Below are 20,403 nucleotides of genomic sequence, written 5' to 3' on the forward strand. Positions count from 1 at the left end.
GATGATCCAGACCCCCCCCCCTGATGATCCAGACCCCTCCTGATGATCCATACCCCCCCCCTGATGATCCAGACCCCCTCCTGATGATCCATACCCCCCCCTGATGATCCATACCCCCCCCTGATGATCCATACCCACCCTGATGATCCAGACCCCCTCCTGATGATCCAGACCCCCCTGATGATCCAGACCCCCCCCTGATGATCCAGACCCCCCCCTGATGATCCAGACCCCCCCTGATGATCCAGACCCCCTCCTGATGATCCATACCCCCCCTGATGATCCAGACCCCCTCCTGATGATCCATACCCCCCCTGATGATCCAGACCCCCCCTGATGATCCAGACCCCCTCCTGATGATCCAGACCCACCCTGATGATCCAGACCCCCTCCTGATGATCCAGACCCCCCCTGATGATCCAGACCCCCTCCTGATGATCCAGACCCACCTTGATGATCCAGACCCCCTCCTGATGATCCAGACCCACCTTGATGATCCAGACCCCCTCCTGATGATCCAGACCCACCCTGATGATCCAGACCCACCCTGATGATCCAGACCCCCCCTGATGATCCAGACCCACCCTGATGATCCAGACCCCCCCTGATGATCCAGACCCACCCTGATGATCCAGACCCCCTCCTGATGATCCAGACCCCCTCCTGATGATTCAGACCCACCCTGATGATCCAGACCCACCCTGATGATCCAGACCCCCCCTGATGATCCAGACCCACCCTGATGATCCAGACCCCCCCCCCCCGGAGACCCACAGGAAGGACAAACCTCCAGCAGACTCTTGACTTCAGCCACGTTGTGTTTAATTCAGACGAACTGTGCTGAGAGGAACCGTTCTCCAGCCATACAACCTTTATTCAAGTCAACACAACACCAATATACACAACACATCAACAAACACACACACACACACACACACACACACACACACACACATACACACACACTTGAGTGTGGGCCGCTGCGTATCGGGTACAGACGTGGTTTAGACAGATTCTTCACACGGACCAGCGTCCAGAGTCGTCTTCACACAGAGTTTAACACAGAACAACGTGGAGAACACGTTCCACACGGCGCCTCACGGGCTCCGACGGCGGAGAACCCGGGTCAGCCGCATGCTGAGCCACCCGGGACGTCACAGCTACACCACGACACCGAGCGTGCACCGAGGGGCGGGGCTAGAGGGGCCAGAGGGGCGGGGCTACAGCGGCCAGAGGGGCGGGTCACAGGTGCTCCAGGGGGCGGGGCTAGAGTGGGAGGGGCCATATAGGCGGGTCACAGGGGCCATAGGGCCGGGGCAGGTCAGAGGGGGCGGGGTCAGCAGGGGAGGTTCCCATGCTTCACCTCATCCTAACCACAGGTACGCTATTTAACACAGCCTGTTAGTACCGACAGGAACCAGTCAGAACCAGTTAGTACCGACAGGAACCAGTCAGAACCAGTTAGTACCGACAGGAACCAGTCAGAACCAGTTAGTACCGGCAAGAACCAGTCAGAACCAGTTAGTACCAACACGAACCAGTCAGAACCAGTTAGTACCAACAGGAACCAGTCAGAACCAGTTAGTACCAACAGGAACCAGTCAGAACCAGTTAGTACCAACACGAACCAGTCAGAACCAGTTAGTACCAACACGAACCAGTCAGAACCAGTTAGTACCAACAGGAACCAGTCAGAACCAGTTAGTACCAACACGAACCAGTCAGAACCAGTTAGTACCAACACGAACCAGTCAGAACCAGTTAGTACCGGCAGGAACCAGTCAGAACCAGTTAGTACCAACACGAACCAGTCAGAACCAGTTAGTACCAACAGGAACCAGTCAGAACCAGTTAGTACCGGCAGGAACCAGTCAGAACCAGTTAGTACCGGCAGGAACCAGTCAGAACCAGTTAGTACCGACAGGAACCAGTCAGAACCAGTTAGTACCAACAGGAACCAGTCAGAACCAACAGGAACCAGTTGGTCACATTATTTATCACAGCAGGAACCATGAGGAAGTAGATGGTACTAAGAGAAACCAAAAGGAACTTGTCAGAACCAACAGGACCAGACCAGATGGAAGTACACTTACAGTTTGTGCTCAGAACCACATGTAGAACATTTGAGAACAAAGTGAGGAGAACTTCAGGAATACTTTGAACAGCAGCATAGAACACGAACAAATCTTTACAATAATCAAATATTCACAAATAAGTTAAATTCTAATGTCGAGAACGGTTCTCAGAGTCCGAGAAACAACAACTTTTCCACGTTATGAAGAACACTGAAGAGAACCGAGCGGGATGAGAAGCTGCTGCTCATCGGGTTCTGTCCGGGCCGCAGGGTTCCGTCAACCCTCCACAGAGGACTGCGGGCTCTCGCCGTGGGCGGGGCTACCTTTGTTTGGACGACTGGAAAGAAACCACAGAACAGAAAGAAGAACTCAACAGAGAGAGCTGCAGCGAGAACCAGCTGGAACCAGTGAGAACCAGCTGGAACCAGCGAGAACCAGCTGGAACCAGCGCGAACCAGCTTTAACCAGCTGGAACCAGTGACAACCAGCGAGAACCAGCTGGAACCAGCGAGAACCAGCTGGAACCAGCGAGAACCAGCTGGAACCAGCAAAAACCAGCTGGAACCAGCAAGAACCAGCGAGAACCAGCTGGAACCAGCAAGAACCAGCTGGAACCAACGAGAAACAGCGAGAACCAGCTGGAACCAGCTGGAACCAGCAAGAATCAGCTGGAACCAGCGAGAACCAGCTGGAACCAGCGAGAACCAGCTGCAGCCGGGGAGAACCTGAACAATGCGGGGATATGGAATGGTGGCTCAGACCACTCAAACCAGCAGGAACCAGGTAGAACCAGGTAGAACCGGCTGGACTCAGTCGATGTTGATCAGAACTGGGTGGTGCCGGTTAGAACCGGTCAGAAGCTGCCTTGCCCATCGGTTGATGGAATTGTGCAGTTTGCCGGAGCCCGGTAGTCACAACAGGGTGGAACCAGGTGTGGAACCAGATGTAGCACCAGGTGCGGGACCAGATGTGGAACCAGGTGTGGAACCTTGTGAACTCAGGGAGACTTTCTGTGCTTTGATGTGTGATTGGTGGATGTGTGTGAGGGGGCGGGGCCAGAGGCGGGTCTTGAGGATCAGGATGGAGATGCGGAAGCCTCCCACTGGACACAAACAACAACAAACAAATAAACACAACAGAGAAACAACAACATGAAGAGTCAGTCGCAGGCCGGAGGAGCTGTCAATCACACATGGTGCTGGGGGAGTGGGCGGAGTCAGAACTGAGATGAGGAAGGAGGGACGATGACATCACAGTGACATCACAAGAACACCCGACGTACCATTGGAGAACTCCTCACTGGTCACTGATAGAGATTCTGCAAGAATAACCATATATGGTCACTGTGAGAGCAGGAGTGGGCGGGGCTAACTGCTGTACCACACACCTGACAACTTCCTGTTTTACCTTAAAAGGTACTGATAGACCAGGATCACACAAACAGAGACAATCCCAGGTAGAGACAGTCAGAGACAGACAGACAGGTGGAGAGTAGAGACAGGTACTGACAGACAGACAGGTACTGACTCGTACAGCCAGACAGCCAGACAGACAGACAGACAGACAGACAGACAGGTAAGACAGGTACTGACAGAGACAGACAGAAGGACAGAAGGACAGGGACAGACAGACATGGCTCCATGGTGAAGTGAGGATGAGGTGAAAGGTTCTGTGGTCTGGACATCGGGGGGAGTGATGGCATGAGAGGGAGGAGTCTGATGAGCAGTGGGAGGAGTCAGAACATGAGTGGGAGGAGTTTAATGATCAGTGGGAGGAGTCAGAGAATCAGTGGGAGGAGTCTGATGTGAAGTGGGAGGAGTCAGAACATTAGTGGGAGGAGTTAATGATAAGTGGGAGGAGATGGTGCATCAGTGGGAGGAGTCTGATTAGCAGTGGGAGGAGTCAGAGGGTCAGTGGGAGGAGCTTGATGAGGAGCGGAAAGACCAGCGGTCTTTCTTATCCATGTCTGTGGAAGTTGTTTGTGGATCCCTGTTTTACGTTGCACAGCACCAACGAAGAAGAAGCCGTGTCTTCTTTGTTGTGAACAACCGTACAAATCGGTGTGTGCCACACTGCAGCAGGGGGCGCTACCTGGGCACTCCGGGAGGAGGCGCTCTGTTGGGCCGGGACGGGACGGAGGGCGGTCCGGGGTCGGGCGACACCGCCGGGCGGGACGGGGGTCCCGGGGCGGAGCGGCCCCCGGGTCGTGGCGGTCCCGGAGGCGCCCGGCGCTGCGGCGTGGGGCTGGACATCGGGGACCTGCGGGGAAGACGGGGACGGGTTCAGAGTCCACCTCCTCCACGTGGATGGACGGGAGGTCTGTTGCTAGGTTACCTGCGTCCCGACGGCATCCCCGTCACCTGCAGCCACGAGTCGTCCACCGGCGGCGGCATCGCCGTGGTGATGGTGGACGTGCTGATGTCCCCGATGATGTTCAGGCCCTCGCGCAGGGCGTGGTACATCCGCAGCATCTCGTCCCGGTGCTGCGCCTGGGGGACACGGGGACGGGTCAACAACAACAACAACACAACAACAACAACAGCAAAAACAACACAACAGCAGCAGCAGCAACAACAACAACACTACAGCAACAACATCCGCAGCATCTCATCCCGGTGCTGCGCCTGGGGGACACGGGGACGGGTCAACAACAACAACAACAACCACAACAACCACAACAACACTACAGCAACACAACAACAACAACAGCCACAACAACACAACAACACCACAACATCAACATAATAACATTAACACAACATCAACACAACAACAACATCAACACAACAACAACAACAATACATCGACACCACCACAACAAGAACAAGAACAACAATATCAAAACAACAAAAAACAACAATGCAACAACACCAACACTATAACAACAAAATAACAAAACCAAAACACTATAACAGCACAAAACACTACAACAAAACCACAACAATAACAACAACAATAACAACAACAATAACAACAACAACAACAACAACAACAACAGCACTACAACATGCTGAAGGACTGTTGGTCCAGTGTCCTCCCAGTAGAAGCAGCAGCCTGCCTGCAGACCCGGTTCCCTCTGCTCTAACAGCTCCATGGCTCTGAGGAACAGATCGAAGGACCATGACCTGCTCTCTTCCTCTCTTTAGAACGGCGCTAAAGAACAGTCTAGAACCCAACGTTCTTCAGAACTGCAGGCCGGAACCCAGCTGACCACTTTAAAGTCAAGTTCTAGAAAGACTGGTTCTAACCAAGTCAGCGACTTTTAATCACAAATAAGATTTTAGAAAGACGTCAGTCTGGTTCTGGAGGGAACTGCAGAACCCAGACGCCTGTTAAAGGTTTTAAATGACATCAGGAGGAATTTAGACAACAGAAGACTCAGTGTTGGTTCTACTGGACCTGACAGCAGAACCTCACATTTTAATGAACAGACTGACACCTGGTGGACCTCTCTGGTACTGCTCTGAACCGGTCCGCCCTTTTCTCCCTGATCTGTGGTTTTATCTAAGTATGGATGTGTGTGTGTGTGTGTGTGTGTGTGTGTGTGTGTGTGTGTGTGTGTGTGTGTGTGTGTGTGTGTGTGTGTGTGTACCTGTTCCTGGGACTCCTCCATCAGGGTATTCTGGTCTCCACAGGAGTACAGCTGAGCCAGCAGGTCAGCGTGGATGAACTCTTTAGTCTGAGGACGAGAACACAACAGTGTGTGTGTGTGTGTGTGTGTGTGTGTGTGTGTGTGTGTGTGTGTGTGTGTGTGTGTGTGTTCCTGTCGTACATTGTTGACCATCAGGTGCATGATGGTCTTGGGGATCAGGTCCCTGACGGTGCGGTGGATGATGGACAGGTACGAGTCCACCAGGTTCCTGACGATCTCCACCTGCCGCTCCAGCTGAGGGTCCAGACTGTGGATCTGACCGTCAGTACTGGACTCCTCCACCTCCGCCTGGACACACACACACACACATTACACACACACACGCACGCACACACGCATGCACACACGCACGCACGCACGCACACACCACAAACTAACCTTTTCTTTGTCCTGCAGCCGTAAAAAAGGAAACAGTGAATAAGATTAACTGAAGCACTATTGCAGTAATAAGCAGCAGTATTGTAGTAATAAGCAGCAGTATTGTAGTAATAAACGGCAGTATTGTAGTAATAAGGGGCAGTATTGTAGTAATAAGCAGCTGTATTGTAGTAATAAGCGGCAGTATTGTAGTAATAAGCAGCTGTATTGTAGTAATAAGCGGCAGTATTGCAGTAATAAGCAGCAGTATTGTAGTAATAAGGGGCAGTATTGTAGTAATAAGGGGCAGTATTGTAGTAATAAGCAGCTGTATTGTAGTAATAAGCGGCAGTATTGTAGTAATAAGCAGCTGTATTGTAGTAATAAGGGGCAGTATTGTAGTAATAAGCAGCTGTATTGTAGTAATAAGCGGCAGTATTGTAGTAATAAGGGGCAGTATTGTAGTAATAAGCAGCTGTATTGTAGTAATAAGCGGCAGTATTGTAGTAATAAGCAGCTGTATTGTAGTAATAAGGGGCAGTATTGTAGTAATAAGCAGCTGTATTGTAGTAATAAGCGGCAGTATTGTAGTAATAAGCAGCTGTATTGTAGTAATAAGCGGCAGTATTGCAGTAATAAGCAGCAGTGTTGTAGTAATAAGCGGCAGTATTGTAGTAATAAGCAGCTGTATTGTAGTAATAAGCGGCAGTATTGTAGTAATAAACGGCAGTATTGTAGTAATAAGGGGCAGTATTGTAGTAATAAGCAGCTGTATTGTAGTAATAAGCGGCAGTATTGCAGTAATAAGCAGCAGTATTGTAGTAATAAGCAGCAGTATTGTAGTAATAAACGGCAGTATTGTAGTAATAAGGGGCAGTATTGTAGTAATAAGCAGCTGTATTGTAGTAATAAGCGGCAGTATTGCAGTAATAAGCAGCAGTATTGTAGTAATAAGCAGCAGTATTGTAGTAATAAACGGCAGTATTGTAGTAATAAGGGGCAGTATTGTAGTAATAAGCAGCTGTATTGTAGTAATAAGCGGCAGTATTGTAGTAATAAGCAGCTGTATTGTAGTAATAAGCGGCAGTATTGCAGTAATAAGCAGCAGTGTTGTAGTAATAAGCAGCTGTATTGTAGTAATAAGCGGCAGTATTGCAGTAATAAGCAGCAGTATTGCAGTAATAAGCAGCAGTATTGTAGTAATAAGCAGCTGTATTGTAGTAATAAGCGGCAGTATTGCAGTAATAAGCAGCAGTATTGTAGTAATAAGCAGCAGTATTGTAGTAATAAGCAGCTGTATTGTAGTAATAAGCAGCTGTATTGCAGTAATAAGCAGCAGTATTGTAGTAATAAGCAGCAGTATTGTAGTAATAAGCAGCTGTATTGTAGTAATAAGCGGCAGTATTGCAGTAATAGGCAGCAGTATTGTAGTAATAAGCAGCTGTATTGTAGTAATAAGCAGCTGTATTGCAGTAATAAGCAGCAGTATTGTAGTAATAAGCAGCAGTATTGTAGTAATAAGCAGCTGTATTGTAGTAATAAGCGGCAGTATTGCAGTAATAGGCAGCAGTATTGTAGTAATAAGCAGCTGTATTGTAGTAATAAGCAGCTGTATTGCAGTAATAAGCAGCAGTATTGTAGTAATAAGCGGCAGTATTGTAGTAATAAGCAGCAGTATTGTAGTAATAAGCAGCTGTATTGTAGTAATAAGCAGCTGTATTGCAGTAATAAGCAGCAGTATTGTAGTAATAAGTGGCAGTATTGTAGTAATAAGCAGCAGTATTGTAGTAATAAGCGGCAGTATTGTAGTAATAAGTGGCAGTATTGCAGTAATAAGCAGCAGTATTGTAGTAATAAGCGGCAGTATTGCAGTAATAAGCAGCAGTATTGTAGTAATAAGTGGCAGTATTGGAGTAATAAGCAGCAGTATTGTAGTAATAGGCAGCAGTATTGTAGTAATAAGCAGCAGTATTGCAGTAATAAGCAGCAGTATTGTAGTAATAAGCGGCAGTATTGCAGTAATAGGCAGCAGTATTGTAGTAATAAGCAGCAGTATTGCAGTAATAAGCAGCAGTATTGTAGTAATAAGTGGCAGTATTGTAGTAATAAGCAGCAGTATTGTAGTAATAAGCGGCAGTATTGTAGTAATAAGTGGCAGTATTGCAGTAATAAGCAGCAGTATTGTAGTAATAAGCGGCAGTATTGCAGTAATAAGCAGCAGTATTGTAGTAATAAGTGGCAGTATTGGAGTAATAAGCAGCAGTATTGTAGTAATAAGCGGCAGTATTGTAGTAATAAGCGGCAGTATTGCAGTAATAAGCAGCAGTATTGCAGTAATAAGTGGCAGTATTGTAGTAATAAGCAGCAGTGTTTTAGTAATAAGCGGCAGTATTGCAGTAATAAGCGGCAGTATTGTAGTAATAAGCAGCAGTGTTGTAGTAATAAGCGGCAGTATTGTAGTAATAAGCAGCAGTATTGCAGTAATAAGCAGCAGTATTGTAGTAATAAGCAGCAGTGTTGTAGTAATAAGCGGCAGTATTGTAGTAATAAGTGGCAGTATTGCAGTAATAAGCAGCAGTATTGTAGTAATAAGCGGCAGTATTGCAGTAATAAGCAGCAGTATTGCAGTAATAAGTGGCAGTATTGTAGTAATAAGCAGCAGTGTTTTAGTAATAAGCGGCAGTATTGCAGTAATAAGCGGCAGTATTGTAGTAATAAGCAGCAGTGTTGTAGTAATAAGCGGCAGTATTGTAGTAATAAGCAGCAGTATTGCAGTAATAAGCGGCAGTATTGCAGTAATAAGCGGCAGTATTGTAGTAATAAGCAGCAGTATTGCAGTAATAAGCAGCAGTATTTTAGTAATAAGGGGCAGTATTGAAGTAATAAGTGGCAGTATTGCAGTAATAAGCAGCAGTATTTTAGTAATAAGTGGCAGTATTGCAGTAATAAGCAGCAGTATTGTAGTAATAGGCAGCAGTATTGTAGTAATAAGCAGCAGTATTGTAGTAATAAGCGGCAGCATTGCAGTAATAAGCGGCAGTATTGTAGTAATAAGCGGCAGTATTGCAGTAATAAGCAGCAGTATTGTAGTAATAAGCAGCAGTATTTTAGTAATAAGCGGCAGTATTGAAGTAATAAGTGGCAGTATTGCAGTAATAAGCGGCAGTATTGCAGTAATAAGCAGCAGTATTTTAGTAATAAGTGGCAGTATTGCAGTAATAAGCAGCAGTATTGTAGTAATAAGCGACGGTATTGCAGTAATAAGCAGCAGTATTGTAGTAATAAGCGATGGTATTGCAGTAATAAGCAGCAGTATTGTAGTAATAAGCAGCAGTATTGTAGTAATAAGCAGCAGTATTGTAGTAATAAGCAGCAGTATTGTAGTAATAAGCTGCAGTATTGTAGTAATAAGCGGCAGTATTGTAGTAATAAGCGGCAGTATTGCAGTAATAAGCAGCAGTATTGTAGTAATAAGCAGCAGTATTGTAGTAGTAAGCAGCAGTATTGTAGTAATAAGCGGCAGTATTGCAGTAATAAGCAGCAGTATTGTAGTAGTAAGCAGCAGTATTGTAGTAATAAGCGGCAGTATTGCAGTAATAAGCGGCAGTATTGCAGTAATAAGCGGCAGTATTGCAGTACTGCAGTACCACGCTGCGTTCAGGGTACACTCCGGCCCGTAGGAAAGACGCCTTCCAGCTGTCCACCTCCTCCTGGGACTCGCTGGCCAGCTCCAGCTGACGGTAGTCTTTGTAGACATTCCTGGAACCACACAGCAGTCTGGTTACCCCGTCACACGCAGAACCCGCAGAACCCACAGAACCCGCAGAACCCGCAGAACCCACAAAACCCGCAGAACCCAAAAAACCCGCAGAACCCACAAAACCCGCAGAACCCGCAGAACCCACAAAACCCGCAGAACCCGCAGAACCCAAAAAACCCGCAGAACCCACAAAACCCGCAGAACCCACAAAACCCGCAGAAACCGCAGAACCCACAGAACCCTGAGGAACAGCCGGGGTTCTGACCTGTGTTCCGTGTTGAACAGGGCGAAGATGTGTTTGCTGGACATGAAGCTCTTCTCGATGTCCTTCAGCTTCAGGTTGTCCACCGGCAGCATGTACTTCTTCTCCTTCTCCTGCAGGGGGCGACAGACCGGGCTCCAGTGTGTGTGTGTGTGTGCGTGCACGTGCACATGTGTGTGTGCGTGCCTGTGTGTGCGTGTACGTGTGTGTGCGTGTGTGTGTGTGTGTGCGTGCCTGTGCGTGCGTGTACGTGTGGGTGCGTGCGTGTGCGTGTGTGCGCGCGAGTGTGCGTGCGTGTGCGTGTGTGTGTGTGTGTCACCTCGTCGTCCTTGTACCAGGACAGCGTCTCGGCCGTCAGGACGAACCAGTACTCTTTGGCTCCGCCCTTCATGATGCCGATGTTGTTGATGGTTAACCAGCCTTTACGGATCACCTGACGATGACATCATCGGAAAGCTGGTTGGTCACGATGTCACCTAACCCTAACCTACCCAGACCGGTCTGAACTAGTCTGCAAAAGAACTTGCTGAGCCTGAACTCGGCTCGCCGCCCGGTCCCAGCCCGGCCTGACTGGCTGAACCTGGTGATACGAGGGGGTGAAAATGAACACATGACAGGAAGCAACACCCGTTCATGTTCCAAGCTGCTGGTGCTGTCCGGGGTCAGGGGGCGGAGCCAAGCCAACCTGTGAGCAACAGTGCGAACCACTGCACCACCGTGACACCAAGCAGTGTCTGAATCCGGAGCCCGCGCCGCCCTGACCGCCCACCAGAGGGAGCTGTGAGGAGCAAAGCTCCAGAGCCTGCAGGGCGTCGTACCGGCAACCCCTGGCGGAACCTCCGCCGGGACACACAGCTCTCTGCAGATCAGGAAATGTGAGCAAAATATACGAAGGCATGAAGACGGCTGCAGTCCCAGAACCATCAGCACCAGGACCGCCCCCCAAGACCACCAGCACCAGGACCGCCCCCCAAGACCACCAGGACCAGGACCGCCCCCCCAAGACCACCAGGACCAGGACCGCCCCCCAAGACCAGGACCGCCCCCCAAGACCACCAGGACCAGGACCGCCCCCCCAAGACCACCAGCACCAGGACCGCCCCCCAAGACCACCAGCACCAGGACCGCCCCGCAAGACCATCAGCACCAGGACCGCCCCCCAAGACCACCAGCACCAGGACCGCCCCCCCAAGACCACCAGGACCAGGACCGCCCCCCAAGACCACCAGCACCAGGACCGCCCCCCAAGACCACCAGCACCAGGACCGCCCCGCAAGACCATCAGCACCAGGACCGCCCCCCAAGACCACCAGCACCAGGACCGCCCCGCAAGACCATCAGCACCAGGACCGCCCCCCAAGACCACCAGCACCAGGACCGCCCCGCAAGACCATCAGCACCAGGACCGCCCCCCAAGACCACCAGGACCAGGACCGCCCCCCCAAGACCACCAGGACCAGGACCGCCCCCCAAGACCAGGACCGCCCCCCAAGACCACCAGGACCGCCCCCCAAAACCATCAGGACCAGGACCGCCCCCCAAGACCACCAGGACCAGGACCGCCCCCCAAGACCACCAGGACCGCCCCCCAAAACCATTAGCACCAGGACCGCCCCCCAAGACCACCAGGACCGCCCCCCAAAACCATCAGGACCAGGACCGCCCCCCAAGACCACCAGGACCAGGACCGCCCCCCAAGACCACCAGGACCGCCCCCCAAAACCATCAGCACCAGGACCGCCCCCCAAGACCACCAGGACCAGGACCGCCCCCCAAAACCATCAGGACCGCTGAGATGGAGAGCCGGGCGGAGCACTAAGACCTGTCCTCCAGAGGAACCACCGCCTCAACACAGCCTCCACCGTCCACCGTCCCTCCACCGTCCACTGTCCCTCCACCGTCCCTCCACCGTCCACTGTCCCTCCACCGTCCACTGTCCCTCCACCGTCCCTCCACCGTCCACTGTCCCTCCACCGTCCCTCCACCGTCCACTGTCCCTCCACCGTCCACTGTCCCTCCACCGTCCACTGTCCCTCCACCGTCCCTCCACCGTCCACTGTCCCTCCACCGTCCCTCCACCGTCCACTGTCCCTCCACCGTCCACTGTCCCTCCACCGTCCACTGTCCCTCCACCGTCCCTCCACCGTCCACCGTCCCTCCACCGTCCACTGTCCCTCCACCGTCCACTGTCCCTCCACCGTCCACTGTCCCTCCACCGTCCACTGTCCCTCCACCGTCCCTCCACCGTCCACTGTCCCTCCACCGTCCCTCCACCGTCCACTGTCCCTCCACCGTCCCTCCACCGTCCACCGTCCCTCCACCGTCCACTGTCCCTCCAACGTCCACTGTCCCTCCACCGTCCACTGTCCCTCCACCGTCCCTCCACTGTCCACCGTCCCTCCACTGTCCCTCCACCGTCCCTCCACCGTCCACCGTCCCTCCACCGTCCACTGTCCCTCCAACGTCCACTGTCCCTCCACCGTCCACTGTCCCTCCACCGTCCCTCCACTGTCCACCGTCCCTCCACCGTCCCTCCACCGTCCACCGTCCCTCCACCGTCCCTCCACCGTCCCTCCACTGTCCACCGTCCACTGTCCCTCCACTGTCCACTGTCCCTCTACCGTCCACTGTCCCTCCACCGTCCCTCCACCATCCACTGTCCCTCCACCGTCCCTCCACTGTCCACCGTCCACTGTCCCTCCACCGTCCCTCCACTGTCCACCGTCCACTGTCCCTCCACCGTCCACTGTCCCTCCACTGTGATCCCAGTATTCCTAGTTTTCCCTGTATTCCCAGCATTCCCAGTGTTCCCAGTATTCCTAGTTTTCCCACTGTTTCCTGTATTCCCAGTGTTCCCATTATACCCTGTGTTCCCTGTATTCCCAGCATTCCCAGTGTTCCCAGCATTCCCAGTGTTCCCAGCTTTCCCAGTGTTCCCTGTATTCCCAGTGTTCCCTGTATTCCCAGTGTTCCCAGCATTGCCAGTGTTCCTTGTATTCCCAGTGCTCCGAGCATTCCCTGTGTTCCCTGTGTTCCCAGCGTTCCCAGTGTTCCCTGAATTCCTAGTGTTCCCATTATTCCCAGTGTTCCCAGCATTCCCTGTGTTCCCAGCGTTCCCAGTGTTCCCTGAATTCCTAGTGTTCCCATTATTCCCAGTGTTCCCAGCATTCCCTGTGTTCCCAGTGTTCCCAGCGTTCCCAGTGTTCCTTGTATTCCCAGTGTTCCCAGCGTTCCCTGTGTTCCCAGCGTTCCCTGTGTTCCCAGTGTTCCCTGTGTTCCCTGTATTCCCAGTGTTCCCTGTATTCCCAGTGTTCCCAGCGTTCCCTGTGTTCCCAGCGTTCCCAGTGTTCCCTGTATTCCCAGTGTTCCCTGTATTCCCAGTGTTCCCAGCGTTCCCTGTGTTCCCAGCGTTCCCTGTATTCCCAGTGTTCCCAGTGTTCCCTGTATTCCCAGTGTTCCCTGTATTCCCAGTGTTCCCAGCGTTCCCTGTATTCCCAGTGTTCCCAGCGTTCCCTGTATTCCCAGCGTTCCCTGTATTCCCAGTGTTCCCAGTGTTCCCTGTATTCCCAGCGTTCCCTGTGTTCCCAGTGTTCCCTGTATTCCCAGTGTTCCCTGTATTCCCAGTGTTCCCAGTGTTCCCTGTATTCCCAGTGTTCCCTGTATTCCCAGTGTTCCCAGCGTTCCCTGTGTTCCCAGCGTTCCCTGTATTCCCAGCATTCCCAGTGTTCCCAGTATTCCTAGTTTTCCCACTGTTTCCTGTATTCCCAGTGTTCCCATTATACCCTGTGTTCCCTGTATTCCCAGCATTCCCAGTGTTCCCAGTGTTCCCAGCTTTCCCAGTGTTCCCTGTATTCCCAGTGTTCCCTGTATTCCCAGTGTTCCCAGCATTGCCAGTGTTCCTTGTATTCCCAGTGCTCCGAGCATTCCCTGTGTTCCCTGTGTTCCCAGCGTTCCCAGTGTTCCCTGAATTCCTAGTGTTCCCATTATTCCCAGTGTTCCCAGCATTCCCTGTGTTCCCTGTATTCCCAGTGTTCCCAGCGTTCCCAGTGTTCCTTGTATTCCCAGTGTTCCCAGCGTTCCCTGTGTTCCCAGCGTTCCCTGTGTTCCCAGTGTTCCCTGTGTTCCCAGCGTTCCCTGTGTTCCCAGCGTTCCCAGTGTTCCCTGTATTCCCAGTGTTCCCTGTATTCCCAGTGTTCCCAGCGTTCCCAGTGTTCCCAGCGTTCCCTGTGTTCCCAGCGTTCCCTGTGTTCCCAGCATTCCCAGTGTTCCCTGTATTCCCAGTGTTCCCAGCGTTCCCAGCGTTCCCTGTGTTCCCAGCATTCCCAGTGTTCCCTGTATTCCCAGTGTTCCCAGCGTTCCCAGTGTTCCCAGCGTTCCCTGTGTTCCCAGCGTTCCCTGTGTTCCCAGCATTCCCAGTGTTCCCTGTATTCCCAGTGTTCCCAGCGTTCCCAGTGTTCCCAGCGTTCCCTGTGTTCCCAGCGTTCCCTGTGTTCCCAGCATTCCCAGTGTTCCCTGTATTCCCAGTGTTCCCAGCGTTCCCAGCGTTCCCTGTGTTCCCAGCATTCCCAGTGTTCCCTGTATTCCCAGTGTTCCCAGCGTTCCCAGTGTTCCCAGCGTTCCCTGTGTTCCCAGTGTTCCTCAGCTTGTGCTGGACTTGATGTTCCAGTTGATGGAACGTTGTGGAACGCTGTCAGGCTGAACTGGAAAAACGATGAACCTGAATCTGGACACTGGAGGGAGTGACGGTGACCCCTGACCCTGTCACGACCCCCGACCCCGACATACACACTCACCATGATCTCGTCCTGGTTGCCACGGCAACAGACGCAGAAACAGGTTGAGAAGAAAAAGAAAAGAAATGACATGAAGAGTCTTGAGCGATTCACCTCTGACCTCCCAAAACACACACACACACACACACACACACACACAGGTGACTCACCTGGTTTCCAGCTGCCTTCTTCTTATTCATTTGACTGCTCTTCTGCTGAGCACTGTCTCTCACACACACACACACACACACACACACACACAGACACACACACACACACACACACACACGGACACACACACACACACAGGTTGTCAGTGTGTTGTCGCTCCCTCACGGGAGCGTCGAGCTGAAACTTCCTCACTTTGCGAAGCCGATGAAGTCTTCATGGTTGGTGTTCATGTAGGCCAGCTCGATGTCGATCAGCAGCAGCACCTGGACACACACACACACACACACACACACAGAGCCGTGTTGAAGCTCCGCCCTGCCGGGGCGGCGCCACCCACCGGGAGGCGGGGTCAGACCTGGGACTTGGTGCGGCTCTCCCGGTCCCGGATGTGCTGCGTGACGATTCGCTCCATCTCCTCCCGGAGGAGAGGATACTGAGCCAGCTGAGGAGGAAGAACATGCAGCTGCCGTCAGGCTCAGGGCTCACAGGTCACGGGTCACAGGTCACAGGTCAGGGCTCACAGGTCACGGGTCACAGGTCACAGGTCACGGGTCAGGGGTAACGGGTCACAGTGTGGTGTGTTTGAGTCACATGGTGATGACGTCATGCTGTAAAGCGGGCGTCGGCTTTTTGTCGGCTCTGTTCTCACACCCCGGGGCTGATGGGAAATGGATGCTGAATGAAGTGGTTCATTCATTCATTCATTCATTCATTCTAGGGCTGAATGATACATCGTTATCATATCGATATCGGGATCTGAACATTCAGGACTTTAGTTTCTCAAAATCAACGACATCAAGATTCATGCACAGTCAGCTCCATGCACAGGTCAGGCCGGCCAATCACAAGCCTCCTTTACTGGTTGACAGCTGATGGCAGCCAATGAGAAGCATCAGAGGGAGGGGCAGGAGGGAGACGAGACGCACACGCCACAGAGAGTAAGCAAAACAGCAACAGGAGTGCTGAAGAGAGGGCGGCTGCAGAGTCCGGCGGTGGCAGCGAGCTCTCATGAATAAATCTGCTTTTCTTTATGATGTTTTTATTTTTCTGAAAAATGCTTAACTTTCACTGAATCCATTGTAATATATCGTATTGATATCGAGATATCTGGCATGGATACAGAGATATGAAATTTTGCCCATATCGTTCAGCCCTAGTTCATTCATTCATTCATTCATTCATTCATTCTCCGCTGTCGTCCGGTTCGTTATTCTGGATGAGACACTGGCGAGGAGGATGAGCTTCGACTCCGCCCCTCCCTCAGTCCCTGCTCTGCCGGCGAGCCGCCATCCCCTGGACCCGACGGTCCGAGTCCTCTCAGACTTTCCTCACCGCCGCCGGGCTAGCCGAGCTAGCCAAGCTAGCGCCGCTAATCCACACCTGGGAAGCCAGGGACCACGTATCTTCCACACTCTGGGACCGAGAAGGACAGGACTGTCGTCTCACTGGTGGACACTTCGCCATCGTCCGGCGGATCGCTCTGACGGCGCACAGATCGGGTGAACCCGTCCACCAGGACGTCCCGGACCTCCGGTGTTTGGCTAGCTTCTGCTAATTCCTTCATCTGGACGACGAGTTTCTTGGCGACCAGCCGGCGGAGCAGACAGCTGATCTGAAACCAGGTGAGGAGCTGCTCCTGGCGCCGGGCGGCCTGTCCTCGTCAGGCGGTGAGACGGCGTTCCAGCTGGAGGCGGCCGCAGTTAGCATCACGGCTAACGGCTTCGTCGCGCTCAGCCTCGCCCCGGCGGCTCCGCCCCCCGACCCCGCCGACTCTCCTGACGAGCTGGAGGTTCAGGTCGGGGTCGCCGGGGTCGCTCAGCGGACGGCTCGTCGTCCCAGCGGTCCGTCCAGCTGCAGGACAGACGGGGGTCTGAGTCCTGCGGGGGTCTCAGGCAGGTGAACCAAGCTGTGGTTCCAGAGAAAGACCCGCTCCCCACAGTGGAGGCCTCTCTGGTCCAGGACTCGACCTAGACCTGCACCAGGACCACCTGCAGGTCCCTCTGCACCCCCATACCCTGGGCCCGGCTCTGGTCCCGGCTGCTTCCGGAAGGCCTCCCTGGTCTGGCGGTTTACCTGGACCACCTCCGCCCTGCTCGGAGACCGCCTCTCCAGGGTCCTGGACGTCCTCTCAGGTCCTGACCTCTGACCCCACGGTGAGGAGCGCCGCTTCACAGCCGCTGCCTTCGAGTCCGTGAGGCTCCGCCCAGACGGCGAGGGTCAGAGTCCGCTGCATCCCGATCTGACGCCGTCCTGGCCCGAGGCCCGCGTCCCTCCAGGACTAAATTCCGGACTTTGGAGCTCAGCTGGTTCCACGTCCCGGTCCACGTCCCGGTCCACGTCCCGGTCCACGTCCCGGTCCACGTCTCGGTCCACGTCCCAGTCCACGTCCCGGTCCACGTCCCGGTCCACGTCCCGGTCCACGTCCCGGTCCACGTCCCGGTCCACGTCCCGGTCCACGTCTCGGTCCACGTCCCGGTCCACGTCCCGGTCCACGTCCCGGTCCACGTCTCGGTCCACGTCCCGGTCCACGTCCCGGTCCACGTCCCGGTCCACGTCCCGGTCCACGTCTCGGTCCACGTCCCACGCCGTGGCAGAGCAGGTCCGCAGGGCTCTGCCGGTGAACCGGTCCCGCCGGCTGCTCATGGGGGTTCAGGCGTGTTAAAGGGGTTTGAGTCACATGGTGATGATGTCATGCCACAAAGCAGGCGTCGGGGATTTGTCAGTGCTGTTGTCGCACCGCAGGGCATGATGGGAAATGTCTGCTGAATAAAGTATTCACTGAAGCTACACCGTCACTCTGGATGTAATACAGAGGTCAGGGGTCAGGGGTCAGAGGTCAGGCGTCATAGGTTAGGGGTCAGGGGTCACAGGTTAGGAATCAGGGGTCACAGGTTAGGGGTCAGGGGTCACAGGTCAGGGGTCACAGGCGCCCTACCTTCTGAGTGCACTGCCTCACGGTGTTGACCAGCTCACTGATCACCATGTCGACGCACTTCTGACACGGTTCCTTGATCTGAGCGATCTGACGCTTGACGATGGTCTCAAAGGCCATGTCCGGGGTGAAGAGCCCCGTCCTGCACACACACACACACACACACACACACGCTCAGTCTTGTATTTCTATCCTTGTGGGGACCGTCCATTGACTCCCATTCATGTCTAGCCCCTAACCCTGACCCTAACCCTAACCCTAACCCACACCACAACAAAGCCTAACCCTAAAGAAATGTTTTTGCACTTTTACTTTTTTCAGTAACAACAACATGGTCAAGAAAACACTGTTTCTCCTACTTAGGACCGGAAAAAGGTCCCACAAGGCACGTCGTTCCACGTTTTGCTATCCTTGTGGGGACATTTGGCCCCAACAAGGATAGAAGTACGAGAACACACACACACACACACACACACACACACACACACACACACACACACACACACACACACACACACGTCTGGTCTGCTATTCCGGTGGGGACTTACCCTTGACTCCCATTCGTATCTAACCCCTAATCCCGAGCCCCTGACCCTAATTAGGAGATTCCATGTCGGGTACGGAAGGTCTTTGAGCAGCGGGAGTAGGTGCGTTTGAACGGGCTCGTCGCGCTGAGCAACATATCAACTCTGGCCAACTTTACCCGGAATGTGTCACTGGGATTTATTTCCCTAACCATGGACTCTAACCTGGAATGGACCATATAGGAGCGTTCAGGGGATTTTTTAGAGCCTGGTGATGTGCTTTTTGACCCTCTAGCGCCTTTTTTCAGTTGTTGCAGTACCGCCGGATCGCCACCAGATGGAGCAAACACAATGTAGCAATTTGGAACCGGCTTCCGCTAACCTACATCGCGCTGGATAAACATGCTAGAGACCTGGAAGTGCGTGGAAACTCAATCTTTGGAGCGGGTCTCTGGGGTCCCCAATTCTGGAGTCCCTGTGACCCTTCCCCTAATATGGATCTAACTTCCACTAACCTACATTTCTCTGTAGAAACATGCTAGAGAGTTGAGAGTGTCAGCAAACTAAATCTTTCGAGCAGTTCTCCGGGGTCCCCAATTCTGGAGTCCCTGTGACACTTCCCCTAATATGGATCTAACTTCCACATTCCAGAAAGTGACATTACATCAAGCTCGAGCTCTGGGACCAGCTGCAAATGAAAGCTGAGGTCCTCAGCAGTGGATTGGTAGGAGTTTTAAGCATGAAAGCTTGTGTCTGCCCCAAACTTTTGGTAGGGACATGAGACGCTAGATCCTTCATCGGGGCTGCCAGGGCATCCATCGTGTGAATTTTCAGCTCTCTACAAGACTTTTCTGCCAAAAAAGTGGCCGAGGGAGATGAAACGCTAGCTCCTGCATGGTGGCTGCCAGGACATTCACTGTGTGAAGTTTTCACATATCTCTCGGGGGTCTGATTGTCTGTTTTGGGTGTTTTTGGGCTGATCCAAACACTTAGAGGTTCAATGTCGCTTTATGGAATGCAATTCCAGATTTCGTCAACCAATGACTGATCCTGGAATCCTCTGTAACACTGCTCAGGAAGGAGCTAGAGGGCTGGGATTGGCTTCAAATGAGAGCTAAGAGCCTTACAAGTGTGATGGTGGTAGTTTCAAGTGTCAAACTTATCCTTTAAGGGTCAATGTCGCTTTATGGAATGCAATTCCAGTTTTGGTCAACCAATGTCTGATCCTGGAATTCTCTGTAACACTGCTCAGGAATGACCCAGAGGTCTGGGATTGGCTTCAGATGAAAGCTGGGGGGTCCCTGACAGGTGTGTTGTGATGTCATCTCTCTAGCCCTTGCAGAAAAATTTGACCTCATGAATCACCCCATAGTCTATATGGTTGGATCCGTGGGGATGAGCCTTGGGTGTCCTGAGGGTCGGTTCGGTCAATTTCCACCATGAAATTTGGGACCCTCCGGGGACTGGCAACGACCCCGCACACATCTTTTTTGGGGGGGTGACTGTATGTTTTGGGTGTTTTTGGGCTGATCCGAACACTTTTTTTAAGCAGTGACATTTCGGTCGAAAAACCCATATAGCCATGTTCTCTGATTTATTTAGAGTCATTTTGGTGAAAAAAATGGGTTACCCACTTCAAAAGGGACTTTTAAAATGCATTTATAAAATTTCATGGCTCTCTAGCACCAAAAAATATAGTGGCCAAGTTCCGGAATTGAAGCCGGAATGAATCAAATGGAAATTCCAGAACTGAAAATTCCAGATCCAGAATCTTCAGTTCTGGATCCGGAATCTTCAGTTCTGGAATCCCAGATTCCTATCTGGGGAGATGAAATGCTAGCTCCTGCATGGTGGCTCCCAGGAGTGTAATGGTGGTAGTTTCAAGTGGGTTAAGGATC

General features: G+C 52.5%; 1 protein-coding gene across 3 annotated transcripts in view; it reads right to left on the reverse strand.

Annotated features, from left to right (window-relative positions):
• Positions 1-2,350: 2,350 nt before the first annotated feature.
• LOC115397556 (dynamin-1-like) overlaps positions 2,351-20,403 on the reverse strand; it is a 32,810-nt gene continuing 14,757 nt past the window's right edge. The window contains exons 10-24 of one of the 3 annotated variants that reach the window (XM_030103903.1): positions 17,985-18,123; positions 15,405-15,491; positions 15,242-15,312; positions 15,055-15,100; positions 14,900-14,917; positions 10,426-10,539; positions 10,110-10,219; positions 9,732-9,843; positions 6,106-6,117; positions 5,848-6,015; positions 5,668-5,754; positions 4,410-4,564; positions 4,167-4,334; positions 3,358-3,393; positions 2,351-2,412 (exon numbers count right to left, since the gene is read on the reverse strand). In XM_030103903.1, coding sequence (XP_029959763.1) covers positions 3,372-3,393; positions 4,167-4,334; positions 4,410-4,564; positions 5,668-5,754; positions 5,848-6,015; positions 6,106-6,117; positions 9,732-9,843; positions 10,110-10,219; positions 10,426-10,539; positions 14,900-14,917; positions 15,055-15,100; positions 15,242-15,312; positions 15,405-15,491; positions 17,985-18,123 — 1,309 coding nt within the window. In that variant the 3' untranslated portion in view covers positions 2,351-2,412; positions 3,358-3,371. Of the gene's footprint in view, positions 2,413-3,357; positions 3,394-4,166; positions 4,335-4,409; positions 4,565-5,667; positions 5,755-5,847; positions 6,016-6,105; positions 6,118-9,731; positions 9,844-10,109; positions 10,220-10,425; positions 10,540-14,899; positions 14,918-15,048; positions 15,101-15,241; positions 15,313-15,404; positions 15,492-17,984; positions 18,124-20,403 lie in introns of all 3 variants that reach the window. The other 2 variants (XM_030103902.1, XM_030103905.1) reach the window with 2 other exon arrangements.

This window comes from Salarias fasciatus, chromosome 12 (genome assembly GCF_902148845.1).
Source record: "Salarias fasciatus chromosome 12, fSalaFa1.1, whole genome shotgun sequence".
NCBI classification, from domain to species: Eukaryota; Metazoa; Chordata; class Actinopteri; order Blenniiformes; family Blenniidae; genus Salarias; species Salarias fasciatus.